Here is an 18,731-nt window from a genome sequence, read left to right as displayed (position 1 = left end):
GGATGGACACCATACATGAACAACAGGCTATCACAGAAGATCTACTGGTCATAAACCATTAGAGCTAAAAAGTACGTGAACTTTTTGGATCTGGGCTATCCATGACATGATTGGTAATGCTGTTTGGCTGTTAAGTGTGATCTGACCAAACAAGACACTTCAGAGGCGTAGCTTTGGTGGGGGGGCGGGGGCAGGGGGGTACATATGTCCCCGGGCGCCAAGGTACAGGGGCGCCAAAATGAGGCTTACAACATTACATTATAATAAGTAAACAAGGGTAATATTCAAAAATGTGATTAAACGGGGAGGGGGCTGGTGTGCCAATTTTATAGTTCGTCGCCGGGCGCAAAATATCATAGCTACGCCTCTGAGACACTTGCATGCACAGCTCAAAACCCTTTCCTGCTTGCAGGCCTGGATTGGTTGAATAGCCCAGTACTCTCACCTGCTAATGGAAGCAACCTTTCTACCCTTAGGGATATCATGTGAGATCTTTAACATTTAAAGAGACTGAAGTTTATATTTTATAAACTCTGACACTATATTGTCTTTATATTTTGGTATGTATTTTTAATGTGCATTGTTTGTTAGGGTTTTTTCTTAATTTACTATCTGCTATGGGTTTTGTAAAGCTGATGTTGTCTAAAATTAAGTTCGTTGTCTACCTGACCAGAATCAATGATTTGTAAAAAAAATTCTGTATACAAATAATACATAACTAATATTTTCTCTATGAGCATGGGTTTAACATCTGGATCGTTATCAACAGAAGTAAACATATTTATCTTTGTCAAGGACATTGTGTTTACCATGGTCTTTATTTTAAATTTAGTAACAGAATCTTCTAGAACAGAATGTGACATTAATAGGTTTTTTTTATATAGACAAAACTAATTGTGACCTAGGACAAGTAAAGTGCTTTGTAATCTTATTTACTGGAAAAATTATTAATTTATGCTGCAAGATCTTGAAGCAGAATCAGTCTTATTTTTGTGTTCGGTTTTTCATCCTGGCTGGAATTCATTTATTTAGTTATTTATTCACTGTAAATACAAAGTGCTGATCTACAATATTCTTGGACAGAGATTTTAAATTGGAATTGTAGTGAATTCAAACAAAGAAACCTTGGATTATATCACTGTGATTCAAGAAAAGACATGGCACATCCCTACAATTCAGGCCATTAGTACATCAGAGATTGCAGGCCACAACTAGGCACTTGAACAACTTCAACATTAGAAATTATTTGAAATACCACTTAAGTTTATTCAGAACTTTATTCATTAGGACTTGTGTTAGAAATTCTAGAATTATTTTGTAAGTTTTTTTATATTTTCACTTTGTATTTTACAGAAATAAATTATTTGCTGAAATTTAAAAAACTTGTTGGTTTTTTTCTTTCTATTAATTTAAGATCATATAGTTGTGATAAAACCAAATAGTTTTTAATGTATTACAAGATTTTCCTGTTGTTGCAAGGTGTAGGTAAGTGTGAATTACTGTATAAAATTAAGGATTTATTGTCGTGCATCATGGAAGCAAGCAGATTTTATGGCGAATACTAAGCTTACATACAATTTTTTTTATATAAAAGTTACTGAACAATCCTCAAAATCCAAGTGTGTTCCTCTGTTAAATCTGTTGCTTATTTTTAAAATTCTACAAAAGAAAATTAACCCAACACAGTTTAAACATGCCATTCCATTAGATGTTTCTGCATGCATTATTTGAAAAGCATGACATGTGCAATCAAAAATATCTCCTTAATGAACACTGAAATCATCCAAAATTAAAATTAAATGAAAATCAAATTACAGGTGTATGAAAATAAGGACACATTTTACAAAAGTGGCACATTTTTTATAGCAGAGGTGCAATTTTTCAAACATATCAAATAGGGCATGTGATATAATTATTTTTCAAACATCCTTGGTCAGTATTTTGGATGTCATTTTAAAAATAAAGAACAAACGTGTCTTCACCACTTATAAAAGTATTCTATATTAAATAAAGCATAATAATATATGAAATTAATGGAGCATAATACAGTTCTAACTAGGTTTCACAGTGATCTAGACAATGGGGGAGGGATGCTAGAATGGGCATAGCAAAGAGCATTAGAGGCAAATATGGCAGAAGCATCCCTTTATTTATTATTTGTTTGAGTACCAAATGCCAAAGATGTCAAACCCTGAAGGATTATTAAAAAATATGAACTGCTGTAAACAAATTTAAATTTAGAAAATGTCTTCATAACCCATGAAATATTTCCAAAGGATTAATGTGAATCACAGGTCAACACTCACATTGCTTCTGCCTGAAATTCATATACTTACTTCACTTGAAAAGCATTATTTGTGCCTCTGTGATCCAAGTCATGACAAAGACATGCTACCAGCATTGCAAATTCTTCTAGATCTTCAAAAATTGGTCTCAGCCCACCTGTCTGAACAGAAGAAACATTCATCAATTTAAAAAAAAAAAGTTACATGCTTTAGAAAGTTAGTGTAAATAAGTAAGCCTGCCATGTTTACTCATATAAACAACAAAATTTTATTTCTCATGTAAATGTGTACAAATTATTCTACTTAAATAAAGCATGTGACCAACAATATGAACTAAGTTTGGAATGCAGGAAAAATCAAACTGGCTGATAAAAACATGTTCACAGAAAAAGGTGATCTATCTACGATTGTGTTACCTTACAAAGGCTAGAAAGCAGCACAACATGGAATTATCTAAAGCACAAACATAAATCCCTTCATATAATAATAATAATAAGTAAAGAGGGTGACATAATTAGCTGCATGAAATGAATCCTCCTTGTGGCTCTCCCTTATATGCATATTTACATTCCAAGTGTGTGTGTGTGTGTGTATGTGTGTGTGTATATATATATATATATATATATATATATATATATATATATATATATATATATACACACACACACACACACATACATACATACACACACAGTTTCCCAAAGGTACAACATTGATAATAAGCTATATTTATATATGAACATAATTACATAAAATTTAAATGAGCATGTTCTAACAAAGTACAATAGGCAAAGTAGTGAGGGAACAAAGTGGAAAGTTAATGAATTTATATTTTATGTTGTAATGTATTTGTCAAATCAAACAGGTTCCACTTTTCATTCTTTGAATTCGATCAAAATTAAATGCAATTCTATTTGTACTTTCTCCAATTTCTTTCCAAATTAGTGATCCTGAATACTGAAAACTTTCATTAAAGATTCTCTGTAAGGTTCTAGGAAGGAAAGGTGGTTTGGTGAAAATGATTTTAAACTGATAGTGTTGCCTTGTTTTCTAGCATGAAATAGTTCCTCGAGATATAATGGGGCCATATTGTTAGAAACTTTGTGCTCAAGTCTAGCCCAAGTTTCTCAAAAATATTCATTCACTTACCGTTACCATACACTGCATTTGGAATGTTTTCAGCATTATCTAAGATGAGTTTGCAAGCTCTTTTTTTCAAGTGGAATAATTGCTAAATATACTTGTCAGAAGCATTTCCCCAGATAACATTATGGTGTTCTATGTATATAGCATCTACAATATATTAACCTATGTTTAGTTGATAAATATGGCCTTATCATGCTAAATAACCACAGACATGAAATGACTTCATTACATATGATCTGAATATGTTCATTCAATTGCAAATTGTTGTCAACTATCACCCCAAGGATTTAGCCATGGGTAAACATTTGAGGGCAAATTTCATTCAACCTGAGATTCAAATAGTTATTCTCCAATTTCACTCTCATTTGTTTGGTAGCAATTATTAATATTCTAGTCTTGTCTGCATTCATTTTCATGCCATTTTTCATATTATACCAGTAATCTATTCTAAGTAAGACTTCCTGAAGGGAGACCTCAAGGTCTAATTTTAGCTCTTTGAAATCCGATGTGTGTTATCTTCTGCATACCAGCAGATGAAATACATTATCCTATTTTCAGTGGCAGATCTCAGCACATGGTATACATACATATATACAATTAAATGAGAACTGAGTTGGTCAATGTTAAATCATGGGTAAAAATTAATTCAGGATAAAAGAGGACTTTGGTCTTGTTAAAGAGAAGCAGGATAGCTGGACAGACCAATAGGTCTACAAATTAGATAACACAATTAGAGAAGGAGGCAAAAATGGACATACAAGGTCGAGAAGGATAAATTGAGGCCTCTAACACGTCAAGGAGGCTGGACTGTAGATTAGTGCGCTGTCCCTTCCTGCTGATGTAGATGATAGGGGAACAACCAGTGGCAGAACGTTGTTGATCATATGCGCCACTGTTTACAATGGGGGTGCTGGACCATGAGCAAAAAATTAGTAGCTGCTGGTCACAGGTCCGTAATTAAATCATTGTTGTAATAATAATGAGTGATTCTGTGCTAATCATGGAATATCATTCAGATAAATTAGCTCAACATTGACTTGAAAACATATCTCCCTATTGTAATTCTGCCAAACAGCAACTACAACAGCATTAGGAGGCCTGAGAGGGATTTGCAGAAAGTGCAGCAGCGTTGTTTAAACCAGTCAAAGAGGCTACTAATTTTACTAAAGGTATTTTCCCATGTTAGAGCAAACCACTTAAGCAACTGGGAAAATCACAGAAAGAACCAAAACTACAAAAAAAAGATGGTAATTGGGAACTTTAGCTGAAATAGCTGCTGTTCAACCATAATTACAAGAAGTACTTATTGACCAAGCTTGTGTTGAGATTGGCAATGTGAAGGATACTGCTGCACCAAAACCAAAACCAGAGCCACAACCACCAGCCCAATTTACTGAAGGTCATAAACTACTTCAAGAGAGAACTAGATTATTTGCACCATTCAAATCGTGATAAATTACTAGATCCAAACACCACAGTGTTTCAGAAAAAAAAATGGGTTCCATTTGTATTTTTAAAGTTCCATGGTATAACTAGAATCACTGGTGAACACAAGAATGAATTAAAAGATTTTGAGAAACAAGTCAAAGAAGTTACAAAAGTGCCATTATGTGGAGACACATTATCACCTGAAAAATCAGTTTTGCCCACCTCGTATTGAGGAAGACAAAACAGCTGGAAGTGGTCTTGCCACTGGTGGGTTATCTCAACTTCATAAAAACAAATACCTGGGATAAACTTTGTGCCAATAATGTCCTTGTCAATGTTGATTGACTATAAATTCTTATTGGTGGAAAACAAGTTGGCAATAATTCCTCAGAAATCATCGATGAAGAAGCTGCTATTTGTCAGTGACTATTTACAGGTGGTATCATAAATATCAATGTTTATTGGGTACTACAGTGACTAATCTCGACAGTGAGGGTCACTTCAGTGACAATCTCGACAGAGATCAGGTATGCAATTAGATCAGTGATGAATAAATAATATGACATAAACAATGCTCAACGTAGACCTGAATTGGTCAGGTAATCTTTTCACAATTACCAATATATAAAGTTACCTACGGAGATGGACTTGGTGATGTTGTTCAAGGTATATTCTTAATGGTAGATCCAAAAATGATTCTGATTGCAAAGCAATAAGGAACGAAAGCCATTGATGTTCTTCATGTCAAGGCTATAGGCACTGTTGGTGATGTTGATGGTAAAGCATTCCCAGAAATCAAACAAAGACTTGTATGATTAATATGCAGACTACAAGCAGTCCAATTTCAGCCAGTACAACTTCCCAGCGCCGAAGTGATGCCAGCAAGTGCCAGTAAAATAATAAAATCGAGTTGCTAATAAATGACTAAACATATTAGCTGGTGTGCCACTGACAAAACAAACTGTCTGCAAGAGAGAAAGGAGTATAACAGCAAGTCTGATAGCAAGAAGTGGTCTAGCTCAACACTGTTTTAAATAAAGGTGAATAAAAATAAAATGTTCAAGCATATATCTGATAATGCATCTGATGTGGACACACCAGGTCTTAAGGATGAATCAGTGCATGATTATCATTATTACTATTTATTGATGCACATGAACCTGATGCACGTGGACGAATTGAACTACAAGTCCAAGCAGATAGTTTTTGCCTGCTGAGGCATTCAATGAGATAGAAGGTCAACTTTTGAAAGCAGATGATACAGCATACTAACTTTTAGATTGAGCTGGTTCTGTTAATAATGATCTTATGGCATTGTTCAACAGTGCCACATACATGATTGATATGAAAGAATATTGAATCAAGTCTCAAAAATGTTGATGCTGCCATGATGATACTGGGTCTGGCACGATATTCTGATGATTATTCAGGGACTTGTCCATCACTAATGTTCACAAAGGATACCACTGATCCCCCTGAGGGCAGCAATGTGAGAATAAACGCCACTGGAACTGAGGTCACACTGATGAATGAAGATTTAAACCAATGATTCACAACACGTCAATCAATGTTAAACGACAATGAATAATTTTTTTGTGTAATTTCAGTGTCACACATTTTTGAGTTCTTCATGAGTGTCAGAAAAGTTATCTTTGGCGTCAAAGACACTGTGGTGCTTGTCAGAAAATCCACTGACAATGATGCAATCTGGCACCCCAATGCAACTGATGTTAGCCAAGTAATACTGACAAAACTTTCGTTGTGGATGCCAACAATGATACCATCGCTGACTGAATAACGGCTGCTCTCTTTCATGGATAGTGGCAGCAAATCTATGTTGTTGTTCTTAATATTTACATGGCAGACTGCATCACAACAAGGGGTTTCAGCCCTATGACGTATATTCATAGCGTTTCAGGATAACACCAGAGTAAATTCACAGACACGAAACCCAATAGTGTTTGATATAAGTGTTATTCAATTTTGAAAACAATCGTGATGTACATGCATATAATCGGTTGATGACATTCATGGGGAATAATCAGAATGTTGAATCTGGTTTGCAGGTATCTCGGCAGGATTTTACATCATTGTATCCGATCAATTACTTCTTGCTGGAACACTTGGATTTGTTCAGTCAATCAGTTGTCGACATGCACTTCCAAGGTTGTGTAGCATGAACAGCTGTTATTGATTATAAATTACAGAGCAATCACTGTTATACTGTCAGACTAAGCAATGCTGCTCAAAGGCGTTGGTGGACGAATGAAAGTCAGTGACGCATCAAAGGAAAATATGTAATCTGATTGAAAGCAATTGAATCGCAAGTGATCCTTGCAAAGCAATTGGATCATTCACAATGCTGTATAAATGTCATGTTATCACATGAATGTTACTCTGACTCCTGGTCGGATTAAAAAGTTACAATCAGCATCATTGAAGAATTCTGGAATAAAAATCTTATTGAGATCAACAGCATTGCAAGGCCCAAATAAATTATCACCAACAGAACATCAGCTCAAAACAGTGACATCAAGAAATCAAAGACTGGTGTGGAACTTGATCTTTCTCTGGGTGCCGTTAATGATATAGATATGACTGGTGGTAAATTTCCACTTACTCCAGCTATACCAACGCTGATAGCGGTGCAGCCCCACCTGTTGCAAAGGTAGCTGCACTTGGTGCTGTCGAAACTGCTGCCAGGATGACATTGAAGAAAGCGTCAAGACACAGCCTAAAGACCTCGAAAAAAAAGAAAGCAGGTACAGGGTCTAAGACTGCCAGGAAACCCCCAGTTTTGGTGCGGTCAAGCCACTTGTGGCTCAGGTCTGAGACTACCAGGAATCCATTGTTAACGATGGTGCTAAGCAAGCTTCCCAGGTCTAATTCTGATATACCGAGGCTGCTCATTGATTGATCAAAAGGAGTTTTCATGCATGATCAATTTCCAAAACAACCAAATCATGTTGAAACGGGTATCATTAATCTTGATGGAAATTCCAGTCCAGGTACTCACTGGATTGCATATGCTGTTCATCTAAATAGTGTTGTTTATTCTGATTTGTATGGACTGGTACCACCAAAGGAATTTTAAAAATATATCAGCAGCATTGCTAGCGATTCCATCTGGTACTGAATATTGCCAACACAGAAATTAAGAAATATACCAGATATAACAGATTAACCTATATACGGTCCAGTAGCAAATGCTGTACTCAATGCTATAATAAGGTCAGACTCATCAGAAACATCACATTAAGCAATGCACGAGTACACTAGCAGTCATTTTCAAAAGGATAGGAGTTCATGATGGTAGATATTTATGGAAGAGCTCTCACTCAAGTTAAGAATCCTGATGATGTGCCTCGCTGAGGTTGACCAGAATGAGGTATTATTTTTCTGGATCAGCATGGATGGCTGAAGATGAGCAATATCAAGTGGGTCAATATTATCCCGCAAGTTCTGGCGATACAATGACTGGTGAACTCTACATGAGCAGAAATAGAATTCCTAATTTGAGAGAACCATATTCAGATGAACAAACAAATATGTGAACAACAATGACATCGCAATAAGGACCTCGTTAATAACAATCAGTTATAGATTGGACATATTCTTATCTGAATCATGTAACCTCGTTTACGAATTTTTGCAGAAACAAAAGCAGAGTCTCTACTGATTTCTTTGGAAATCTAATGGTCGCCAGTGTTAAGCTTACAGAAATCTAAGAAAAAAATAAAAAAGATTCATGATAATGTAATTCAAATGACTTCATTCATCAATGTGATATAAACAGTAGGGTCAGGATCAGCAACAAAGTCACAACAAAAACAACTCCATCAAACATACCGCTAAGGTGAACAGGCTCTCCATGTTAACACTGTGTGATTTAGGATATTTAGATTTCCATGGCATCATTCCACTGATAGATTTTCTAGAACCGCATCAGTTTTGTTAAATCAAAATGCTGAGGAAATATTTTTCAGCAGATAAAGACTTAACCACAACAACTTACTGGTGGTGTCTGGAACTTGTCACAAAAATGCTTCAATTAATTAATTAGCATTAATATAATGCGCGATGTTTACCATGTCTCACAATCCTATAGGTTTGAACAAGCGAGTTCATGGCAGGCATTGCTGAAAAATATCGTTGTTGTAGGGTTAAATGCCATTTTACAGCACAAGATAGGCTATACATGGCGGCCAGTATTAATGGTGGAGGAAGAACCCGGGAAAACCCCAGAAAGAACCACCGACCCTCGAGAAGCTACTGGCAAGCTTTCTCACATACCCACATTGGCCGAATCCGAGACTCAAACCTACGCAGACAGAGGTGAGATGGCAGTGATCCGTAACGGAGAGCGCTTTAGACCACTCGGCCACTCGGGGCCCGCTGAAAAATATCAACGATCACACAGTGAAACGAAATAATATTGCAGATGCATTGTTGTTATTGACATTGTTGTACATGTGTCATCGGCTGTTGTCACCAGAATAATGGCATTAATTGGCACATTTTCATTTAGGACACATTAGCCAGCATCATCTGACTTTTGAAGAAAACCCGATGTTGACTGTTGATTTAACTATCCATTTTGGAAAAAATAGTGACAAGATTTTCAACAGGTTCATTGTGCCAGCTATATCTATGGTTCAATTAGCGACCTTTTCATCCAGGAACAACTAGATATAACTCACCTTCTTGTGAAAAACCCATATCACCGTAACTTTCCATTTAGTAGTAGTCATAACAAGATTTCATGTTTTGTTTGTGGGATGACATTTCTGGAAAACACTGTAAGCAATAAGCAACAAATTGATCTTGAAGATATTCCGTATGGAAAACATGGGCATATTAAATCTTGTGTCATGTGAGGTACTCCTGTAAAGTTGTCTGGTTCTCCGACCAAATCCTCTGAATCTAATGTGAAAATCCAGATCCAAACCAAACCTTTGATGAATTTGACTGCAACATGTGTATTTCATATATTTTTTTGCTACTATGGTCAAACTGAAGGGATGGCAGGGATGTCATTTTCAGTTGGAACCAACTAGACATCAAGAGAAGTCTCTGGATGAAAACTTCATGCTGATGTCATTCAGGGCGTGAATAGTGACAAGATTTTCAAGATGCCTGTGGTGGCAGCCATACCAAATAGACCCTGAGATAAACCAGTGTACATTTTCATGACAATTCTGCAAGTAGTTTAGGGGGAGTAGCCATAACAAATTTGTCCTGAAGAATGGATGGACATTTAAAATTGGATAATGGACATCAGGCCATTCCATAAAGTCCAGCAGAGATAAAAACAAATACTGTGACACATAACCAATTTTCTACTCATTCTGTGCAAATTTTAGGCTCAAAAAGCCAGAAACATACGATCTTGAGACCTTCTTTTTCATTCTGTGCAATAGCTGATTAGCTTATGGTATTGTCCAGACTATTGGTAAAACTTTGTGACTTTCAAAGCTAAAATAACCTCAGCTAATGCTGATCCTGTGTCTTTCAACAAACACAAGACACATAACTTATCACCTGGCCCTACCAATATATAAAGCATGTATAGTGCTCATGGCAATCTTCTTAAAATGTATGCTTTCAATCGCTAAATAATTGATTGACTTATGCTTATCAACTTTAATGGCTCAACTGAACACTGGAACATTTAACAACACAATGCTTACAATTCCAAATCAGGCTAAATAATAATAATAATAATAATAATAATAATAATAATAATAATAAAAATGATATAAAACACTTAATTTTTACAAGATAAGGTGTCTTTAGAAAACAAATGCTATTAAAATTATCAAATTGATCTACTGCTATAATACAATATGCACAAGGCTTTAAGGACAAGTACAGACATGATTCATACAAAGAGTAGTAGCCAGCATGTGTAATAACAAGTAAATAGGCAAAGTCTTATTGAATATATAAGCAACCCAATAAAAGTATAGTTAGGAAGATTGGATTTCTACAAATTTTGTTTAACACATTAACCCCTTGAGGTTTTTGTCATTTTCGCCGGAAATTCAAGTAAGAAATGCATTTTGAAAGCTATTTCTGAATGCATCCGAAAACACCAAATCCCAGGTGATCTTTCAATAACATACTGCATAGATGTGTTATAAACATTGTTTTTCATTGGCTATTTTGCATTGATTTTGTATCAAGACCACTTTCTGTCTGTTTGCAGTTCATACCGGTTTGCCTTAGATCTGAGACCAAAAAGTCTAAAATCCAGACACAAAATCGGATCCCAGCCATGGGCCAATTTTGGATAGAAAAAAAAAAACTGATTCCAAAAATTGAGGTTTTTCCCTCTGCATTTTGAAGTGCAACTAGAAATTCCAGATTATTTGGTATCATTGTAGAGCTACATCTGTCTACCTTTTATAATACCACCCACTATAGTGTATCATGCATGACCATGATGCTACAGAGCTCAGCAGTAGGCTACTACCTCCTGCCACGATAACTCGTCGCTAGGGGTTAATGTGTTAATGCATCTTTTATTTTTTTCTCAATATTTATATAAGTAAATATTTTTCTCCACTGCAATACACTGATCTTAAAAATCAACCATTTTTAAATAACAATGGAGTATTTTCAAGCCAAGAACTATGAAGTATTTACAAGCACTTTTATTGTACTTCTTTTGAGTCAACCTCAAGTTCAAATACTTTTCAAGTTAACCACTAGAATTCATGTGCTTTTCAACATTGTGAAACCATGTAAAACTAAAAATACTATGCAAGAAAACAAAAATAAAATCTTATTTTCTTCAAGCCATAGTGATCATAACCTTTGACCCCAGAGTCAACAGGCTACATTCTTAATGAAAGTGTATGCTGTCCACAACTTTGCTTAGGTAAACTGTTTGAATACTGCAATTTTAGTAATGAATTTTTTAAAATATTTTTCAACCAGTGACCCAAAACCAATTGGTTTCTACCTTACTCCAAGTGAAATCAACCCACAAAGTTCAGACCTGATATGTGATGTAGAAGTAAAGATGTTTTGTAGAAACCATTAATTCTTCAAGATACAAAAACCTCTTTAACCAAAAATTAACTGAGTTGACCCTTACCACAATACATGTACATGCTATTTACAATGTTTGTTACTGGTAGATGGATGGCAGAGAACTTAATTTATTGTGTGGAAAAGAAACAGGGAACAGATGGATGGATGTCATAAGATGATGATCTCTGCATTATCAAAAGCATAATTTTTAGCAAAGATAATGACAAAAATAATTCTGCAACTAATTCTTTCTCTATATATATAGCATTTAATGTCATGTCAACACAGTACTTAGCTAAACAGTGTCAATTAAAAGTTTTAAATAGTGAAGATACATCTTTTTCTCGCATACAAAACAGTAAAACCAACAAAACTTACATAAAGCATGGTGAACATGGTCTGTGTCACATTGAAAGCATGCCTCCAGTTGTGGTATGTGACAGGGCGGTAATTTTTCTTCACACTACAGGTCCATCTGACCATTACCTACAAATTTTGAAAAAATATCTAATGCATTCAGTAGAACACTAAGTATTGGCTGAAAAACAAGCTTTGTGCTAATGCATTTAATACAGCTGACTCAAGTGGTTCGTATACTTTCACTCATGTGAAATTCAAAATCTTTTTCATGACCTTCCAGTACCTCAAATAAATTTCAAGGACCTAAATCTGCTAAAACAAAGGATACTGTACAGCATGCCCTTTGAATCCAGTTGCCTGAAATCAGACGAACCACCACATGACCCATAGATCTTTAAATACTAAAGGCAATATTTGCAGAAATAAACAAGGTTGTTATAATTCTATTTTGAATGAAAAACTCTGTGTGTTTGATTTGGATTTTTAACATAGCTTTAAAAAAGTTTCAGTCATATCGCTACGATATCTGCAGTGTGACAGTTTATAGTGATGTCTAGTACTGGGACATCATGCCGTAGACATGTAGCATGATGTCCCTTCCAGTCACATTATCCTGACACAAGGCCGACCAGTAATAACACTAGCCTCTTAATGCTGAGTGCCAAGCGAGGCAACTGTTATTACCATTTTTACCAATCTTTGGTATGACTCGGCTGGGGATCAAAACCATGACCTCATGCATTCAAGGTGAACGCTCTAACCACTAAGCCACTGGAGCAGTTGAATGAAAAACTGTTTACATTGCAAAGTGAACTAAACATGTCTGGGAACATATACATAAATATTTTATTAGTGTCAATATTTAAATAATATGAATGGTGTCCCTTTATACCCCACAAAATAAACAGTGCTTTTAGTTGTTTCTTATCGCACACTGTCAATGAAGTAGGCCTACTACCAGAGTTATTAGTATGATCATTTAATTCAGCATGGTGAGTAAGAAAGTGATTTTTGTTCCTGTAATTGCCTTCTTGGTTTTTCATATAATCAAGTAAGCTTTTCTTTTTACTGCTCATAACATTTCAATAATGACTCTCACACACTAGCTACATCAAAATGGTTTTGACAAACCCACTATGTCCTATATTTTGACTAGATTTTGAGTCTGTCTTTGTATGAAACAGTTGAAGGATAAATGTCCACAAATGTGAAATTTCTAGCCTATTTATGACCAAACTGATTCACAACAATCCAAGCAACCAACAAAATTTATACACAAGAGATGATTTAAAATGTCCTTCTAAACTTCAAACACTCAGAGTTCCAGAAACTAATAGCTGTACATTTTAGGCTCTGTTAATTAAGGAAATATATACCCCTGGAATAAGCCAATGGCCCACAGGTTGGAAACCACTGCTGTAGGGCAGAACCTGGATGTGTGGCATTATTGTGTAGACAGTAAAAGTGAAAATCGTATCTGGAATGATGAACTATACAAATGAAGAAAACAGAAACACTGGAAATCAGCAATACAACCGAGTAAGATAAATGATAAACCAATCATGACAATAGTCCAGGAACCATGTGACTACAAATGGTCCAAAATAATTCATGAGGAAGCAAAAATAATTTTCAGACTTTTAAACTAAAATGTCAATTTTCAAAGATTTCAACACTTTGAATTTAAAAATCTAAATTCAGTGACTTTTTGGAAAGTGTAGGAACCCTGCTAGATAATATATCTACTAAATTCATACACATGGTAATGCAACATAATGCAACTTATGTAGAAATCATGTGACATTAAAAACTTTCAAACACAATCATAACACTGCTGACAAAAAAATCTCTTGCGCCATTTCAAAACTGACACTTCCTGTATATACTTGCTTATAAGTGAAATTTGTTTTAACTGAAAATTATATTCAGGTAGTGTAGGGTCCATTTTTTAAGTGTGATATACAAAATTATTTGATAAACCTAGGGGTAATTTTGCAACTCTAAATGTCAGCAGTACACAAAAAAATAGTCAATTCAAACATCTTTATGTTTTCATGCCACTATTCCCATTCAAAACTGTGTATATGGCATGTAGCATATTTATGTTTCATTCAGTAAATTAAATACAACTTACTGCAAGGTAAAGTCTCCATCAATGTTGCTGACTGGAGGTGTTTACTAGCAAGTATATTGATTCCATTTTCATGCAAGTCCTAACAACCTGTATTTGTGTGTGTGCGTGTGTGATTTGGATTTTTAATGTAGCTTAAAATAAATTTCAGTCATATCGCTACAATGTCTGCAATGTGGCAGTTTATGGTGATGCCTAGCAATGGGGCATCATGCCACCAACATGTAGCATGATGACCCACCCAGTCATTATCCTGACACCAGGTCAACCAGTCCTAATACTAACCTCTGTTACGAGTCTATGCTCTTAAAATAAATAACAGAAAAATTTGAAGACAACAAGCTATGTAAAATTTAACAAATAATTTATTCCCCTAAAATACAAAAGTGAAAAATGAGAAAAAAAGAACTTATGGTATTGCGAATTAAATCCAAACTGTAATCCAAGAAAAAAAACCACAAGTCCTATCAATGAAAAGTTCTAAGCAAATCTTAGCTCAAATCCTGATGAAATTCAAGACGGAAGTTGATGACAGAAAATATCCCGGCTGTACATTTTCCGAGGTTTACTTGAAAATGTAACCAAAAAACCTCGGACGTCCAAGGTTTTTCCAAGGTTTTCCTAGGAAGACCTTGGAAAAACCTCGGACGTCCAAGGTTTTGCTGATATTTTGTCCAAGGTTTTCTAAACAACCTTGGACATGATCTCGTACATTATAAATACACCTAGGAAATACCTTGGACAAAACCTTGGACATGAGAACTTAGTATATTTTTAGCTCGGAAAAACCTAGGAAATAAGAACTTAGTCATTTTTTATCTCGGACATAGCTCAGAAGTGTGGACTTAGAAATTTTTCAGCTCGGACATGGACTTGGTGTGTTTTAACTGTGTACTTAGAGATTTCTGAATATTTATTCAGAATTTTGTTTACAGTTTATTAAAATGAATGATGTTTGTCATCCCAAAAACTAATGAGTCTACAATTTGAATTATAAAATCAATATCAATTATTGACAATCGATTTATTTTAGAAATAAGAGTTCACCATCTCAGATCAGGCAACATGGCGCCAAACAGGAATACAGATTTTGCTTTCACATCTTATTTACAATTTACATTGAGATAACAATATCAGATACAGAACCAAATCGTACACACACGCTGGAATCCCAAAGTTAGATAAATTCTACCCATTCATAGACTTTTAATCACTTCACTAACAGTTATGTTAGTATAACACAGTGGTTCCAATTCCAATGCCCTGTAACCACACTGGACGATTGTAAAAATATATTTTCTAGCAACTGAATCTAAAGTAAAGTCTTCAGTGCTTAAAAGTACATATGTCATTTATCTGACAATTTGAATTTGTATGTTAGTTACATCAGGGATAATTGAAAATACTAGTGGAAATAGATAATAAATTAGGGTATGTCACTGTTTATCTGACACATTAGTTTTCAGAAAAATAATGAAAAATACATAAAATTGCATGGAATTGGCATGACACCATTTTTAATAGTCATTTCTCATATGACAGCTGGTAAGATGCACAGTTACAGTGAAATTTAATCCCTTTCAAAATGATTTGGGAAGAATGCACCAAACACTTGATCCTGTTTTCTGACAACAAAAAGGGGTTCTTTTAAGTACTCTGCTGGTATAACACTGATTCCATCTCTGAAAAACATAAAATACATTTGGGAGTTTAAGAATAGTAAACATTTCAATGATGTTACTGCTTTTTTGATGCTTAAATAAAATGAAAAATGACCTTCAAAGTTATTGACAACATAAATTTGAACAACGACTGTTTTCACTTAGAGTTTAAACCTGTATAAGATTTTTTATTTACAATTAATTCATTAAATTCTAATAAAACTTAGGTATTCATCAAATGTAGACAAATAATGTGCTGTAAATGACAGTTTTTGAGTCTGAAAGCTAGAATATGACAGTAGAAATAATGAAAGCTCCCAGAAATGGATGGTTTGAGAAAACTAATTTGTGTCACTATCAATATCGGGTTTCTTCGATGAAGTTCAAAAGCAATAACATATTTCAAGTTTAACTAATCAAGTTTCATTCCAATCCCTTAGTTTGGAGTAAAGTTCATATTTATCAGCTTTACTTATTTACTTACATGATTTCCTAATTTATTTCCTTATTTGTAGTTAAGTTAGTAGAGTTCGCCAAAACACTGCATTGTGGTAAATATATTTTAAAACGACGTAAAATGTCTGTACTCAGTTAAAGGTCTCCTTTGTTTATGTGCTCTTGATATGGCACTTCCGGTCTGCAACGATCGGAAGCTGCGAGATAATTTTATTTTAAATTATTAATATTGAGATTATTATAAGGACCCCACTTAATACTCACAGCAGGTTCTTATCTACTTACTGGTTTTAAATTTTTAAAATATTAATAGGAAATCTTACCGAAGTTGTGGAAAGTTCCTGGAAATATTTCTTTCACAGTCTTCGATTGGTTACAGGGGCTGGAACTATCCAATCGCAGCAGCCGATTGTCCGAATCATAAATCTCATTCGCGCCTTCATATAAATTTGAAAGCAATTCATTCAAAGCATACGAGTTATAATTTGCATTGAAAAGTAGATTTACCATGAAGTTGTTTGGGTTATTCATATGGAAAAATGACAATCCGATTACCGGAAATGTACTCAGCCTTCAAAGTATTGTTGAGCCGAGAAAAGCAATAGAAGAATACAAAGTCGGGGATTTGGTGTCTGTGAAGTTGCAGAGTTTTGGAATAACGGAAGGGATCATTGGAAAGATTGGGGGTAAGTTCATTTCCGTTTTATTGTATTACATTAAATTAGAAAAAGACATGTACTTTTATTGGCTTTCGTATATTGTCTACCATCCTAACGTGCGTGAAAAAGAAAGTGCATTTTAAAACGCAATTTTTAAAAAAAAATTATAGAGCTATTATTTTGATCTAGATCTATTTTGCAATCATTAAAAACGATCGAAAGGTATGCATTTTAGTAAGAATTTTGTTAACAGGTTTTGAGTAATTAACTGTTTCAATATTTAAAGAAAAAAGTAATGAGATGGTATTTGGAATGCAGCATGAGAAATTTTTTTGTAATCGGTACGTAAATGAAGGATACTTTACACAAGTTTTCCCCATCATCAGACATCATGACAATTGCACATGCTTCACAATTTCTTGATTTGAACATAATTATCCCCCTATTTTGTACTTAGGCCCACCGATCCCAGTTTTCAAATAGTCAAGCATGCAGTCATTCCAGTATTTGTTCTAGCATGGTAATTACAAGTGATGCTTGTAGAAAGTATAAAAAGGTTTTATTTATGCGTGCGCGCGCGGATGTGCTTTTGTCTGAACACTAGCCCGTGTTAGTGGTCACCCAAGTATTAGTAAGTTTTCAAAATTTCCCTTCATATGAAATTTAAATGTGACCTGCACCAGTTACTTTCCTTAAGTTCTATATGTCACTTCTATATGTCACTTAATAAGTGGTAAGCTATGGTAGATTAGGCCTGTACTAGCCACCTGATTGAAGTCGTCAGTTACCTGATTTGAGATCAGTTTTAGTAGGTTAGACCTGTATTTTCACTCACATGCAAAAAGTAATTGTTGGTTTAGATACCATATTGTAACATCCTGCATAACCACAGTGTTACAAAGGTGCATTTAAATTTCATGAAGTATGAATATCCCCAAGACTTAAAAAATATGTAGATATTTGTAACTGATGAAGTATTTTTTTGTTGAAAAATTTCCATTTCTGTTAAGTTAAGCTACTTTTTTAGGATCAATTCTGGAGCTATGTTGAGGCTGCAGATGACTTTGGGAAAGTAGCCAAACTCCTTTTCCGAAAATTGTATACTGTGGAGGAAATCAAAGGAAGGAGTTTGACAGGATCTACAGCAAACAGAACATCACTTGCTAGGTCAGAGGATCAAACAAAACTCCAGGTTATTTATGGTAAGTATTTGTAATTTTGAGATGAACTTGTAAGGCATTTAGTCAGGTACAGAATATAACCTTGAGTATATTTTGTATTAACAATTTCAAATGATTTTCCCAAATGCCAAAAGTAGACTTTTTAACAAAAGTGTTTTAAGGGTTAATACCTTATTTTCTTTTAAAAAAAATTAAATTCAAAACTAAAAGATTCCTAACATGATTTATAAATTAAAGGCTACAACAGTTACAATAATGCTATGTGTACTAATTGTTTTATCAATTGACATTATATATATTTACTTTTTTATTTACAGAACTGATCCAAAAGAAATGGCCATGTGTAAAGGATGCAATGATTAACAATAAAATCAGCGAAGTACCGA

The 18,731-nt window shown here is 34.6% G+C and overlaps 1 protein-coding gene across 3 annotated transcripts in view; it reads right to left on the bottom strand.

Moving 5' to 3' along the window:
- Positions 1-18,731, bottom strand: part of LOC149795516 (cGMP-specific 3',5'-cyclic phosphodiesterase-like) — a 412,811-nt gene that overhangs the window by 108,325 nt on the left and 285,755 nt on the right. For all 3 annotated transcript variants that reach the window (XM_089965316.1, XM_089965315.1, XM_089965317.1), the window contains exons 12-13: positions 12,276-12,383; positions 2,337-2,446 (exon numbers count right to left, since the gene is read on the bottom strand). In XM_089965316.1, coding sequence (XP_089821442.1) covers positions 2,337-2,446; positions 12,276-12,383 — 218 coding nt within the window. The remainder of the gene's footprint in view (positions 1-2,336; positions 2,447-12,275; positions 12,384-18,731) is intronic.

The sequence above is a fragment of the Sinohyriopsis cumingii genome, chromosome 7, assembly GCF_028554795.1.
Source record: "Sinohyriopsis cumingii isolate HCF-2022 chromosome 7, ASM2855479v2, whole genome shotgun sequence".
Lineage (NCBI taxonomy): Eukaryota > Metazoa > Mollusca > Bivalvia > Unionida > Unionidae > Sinohyriopsis > Sinohyriopsis cumingii.
The sequence above is the reverse complement of the archived record's forward strand: the minus strand, read 5'-3'. Positions and strand labels throughout refer to the sequence as shown.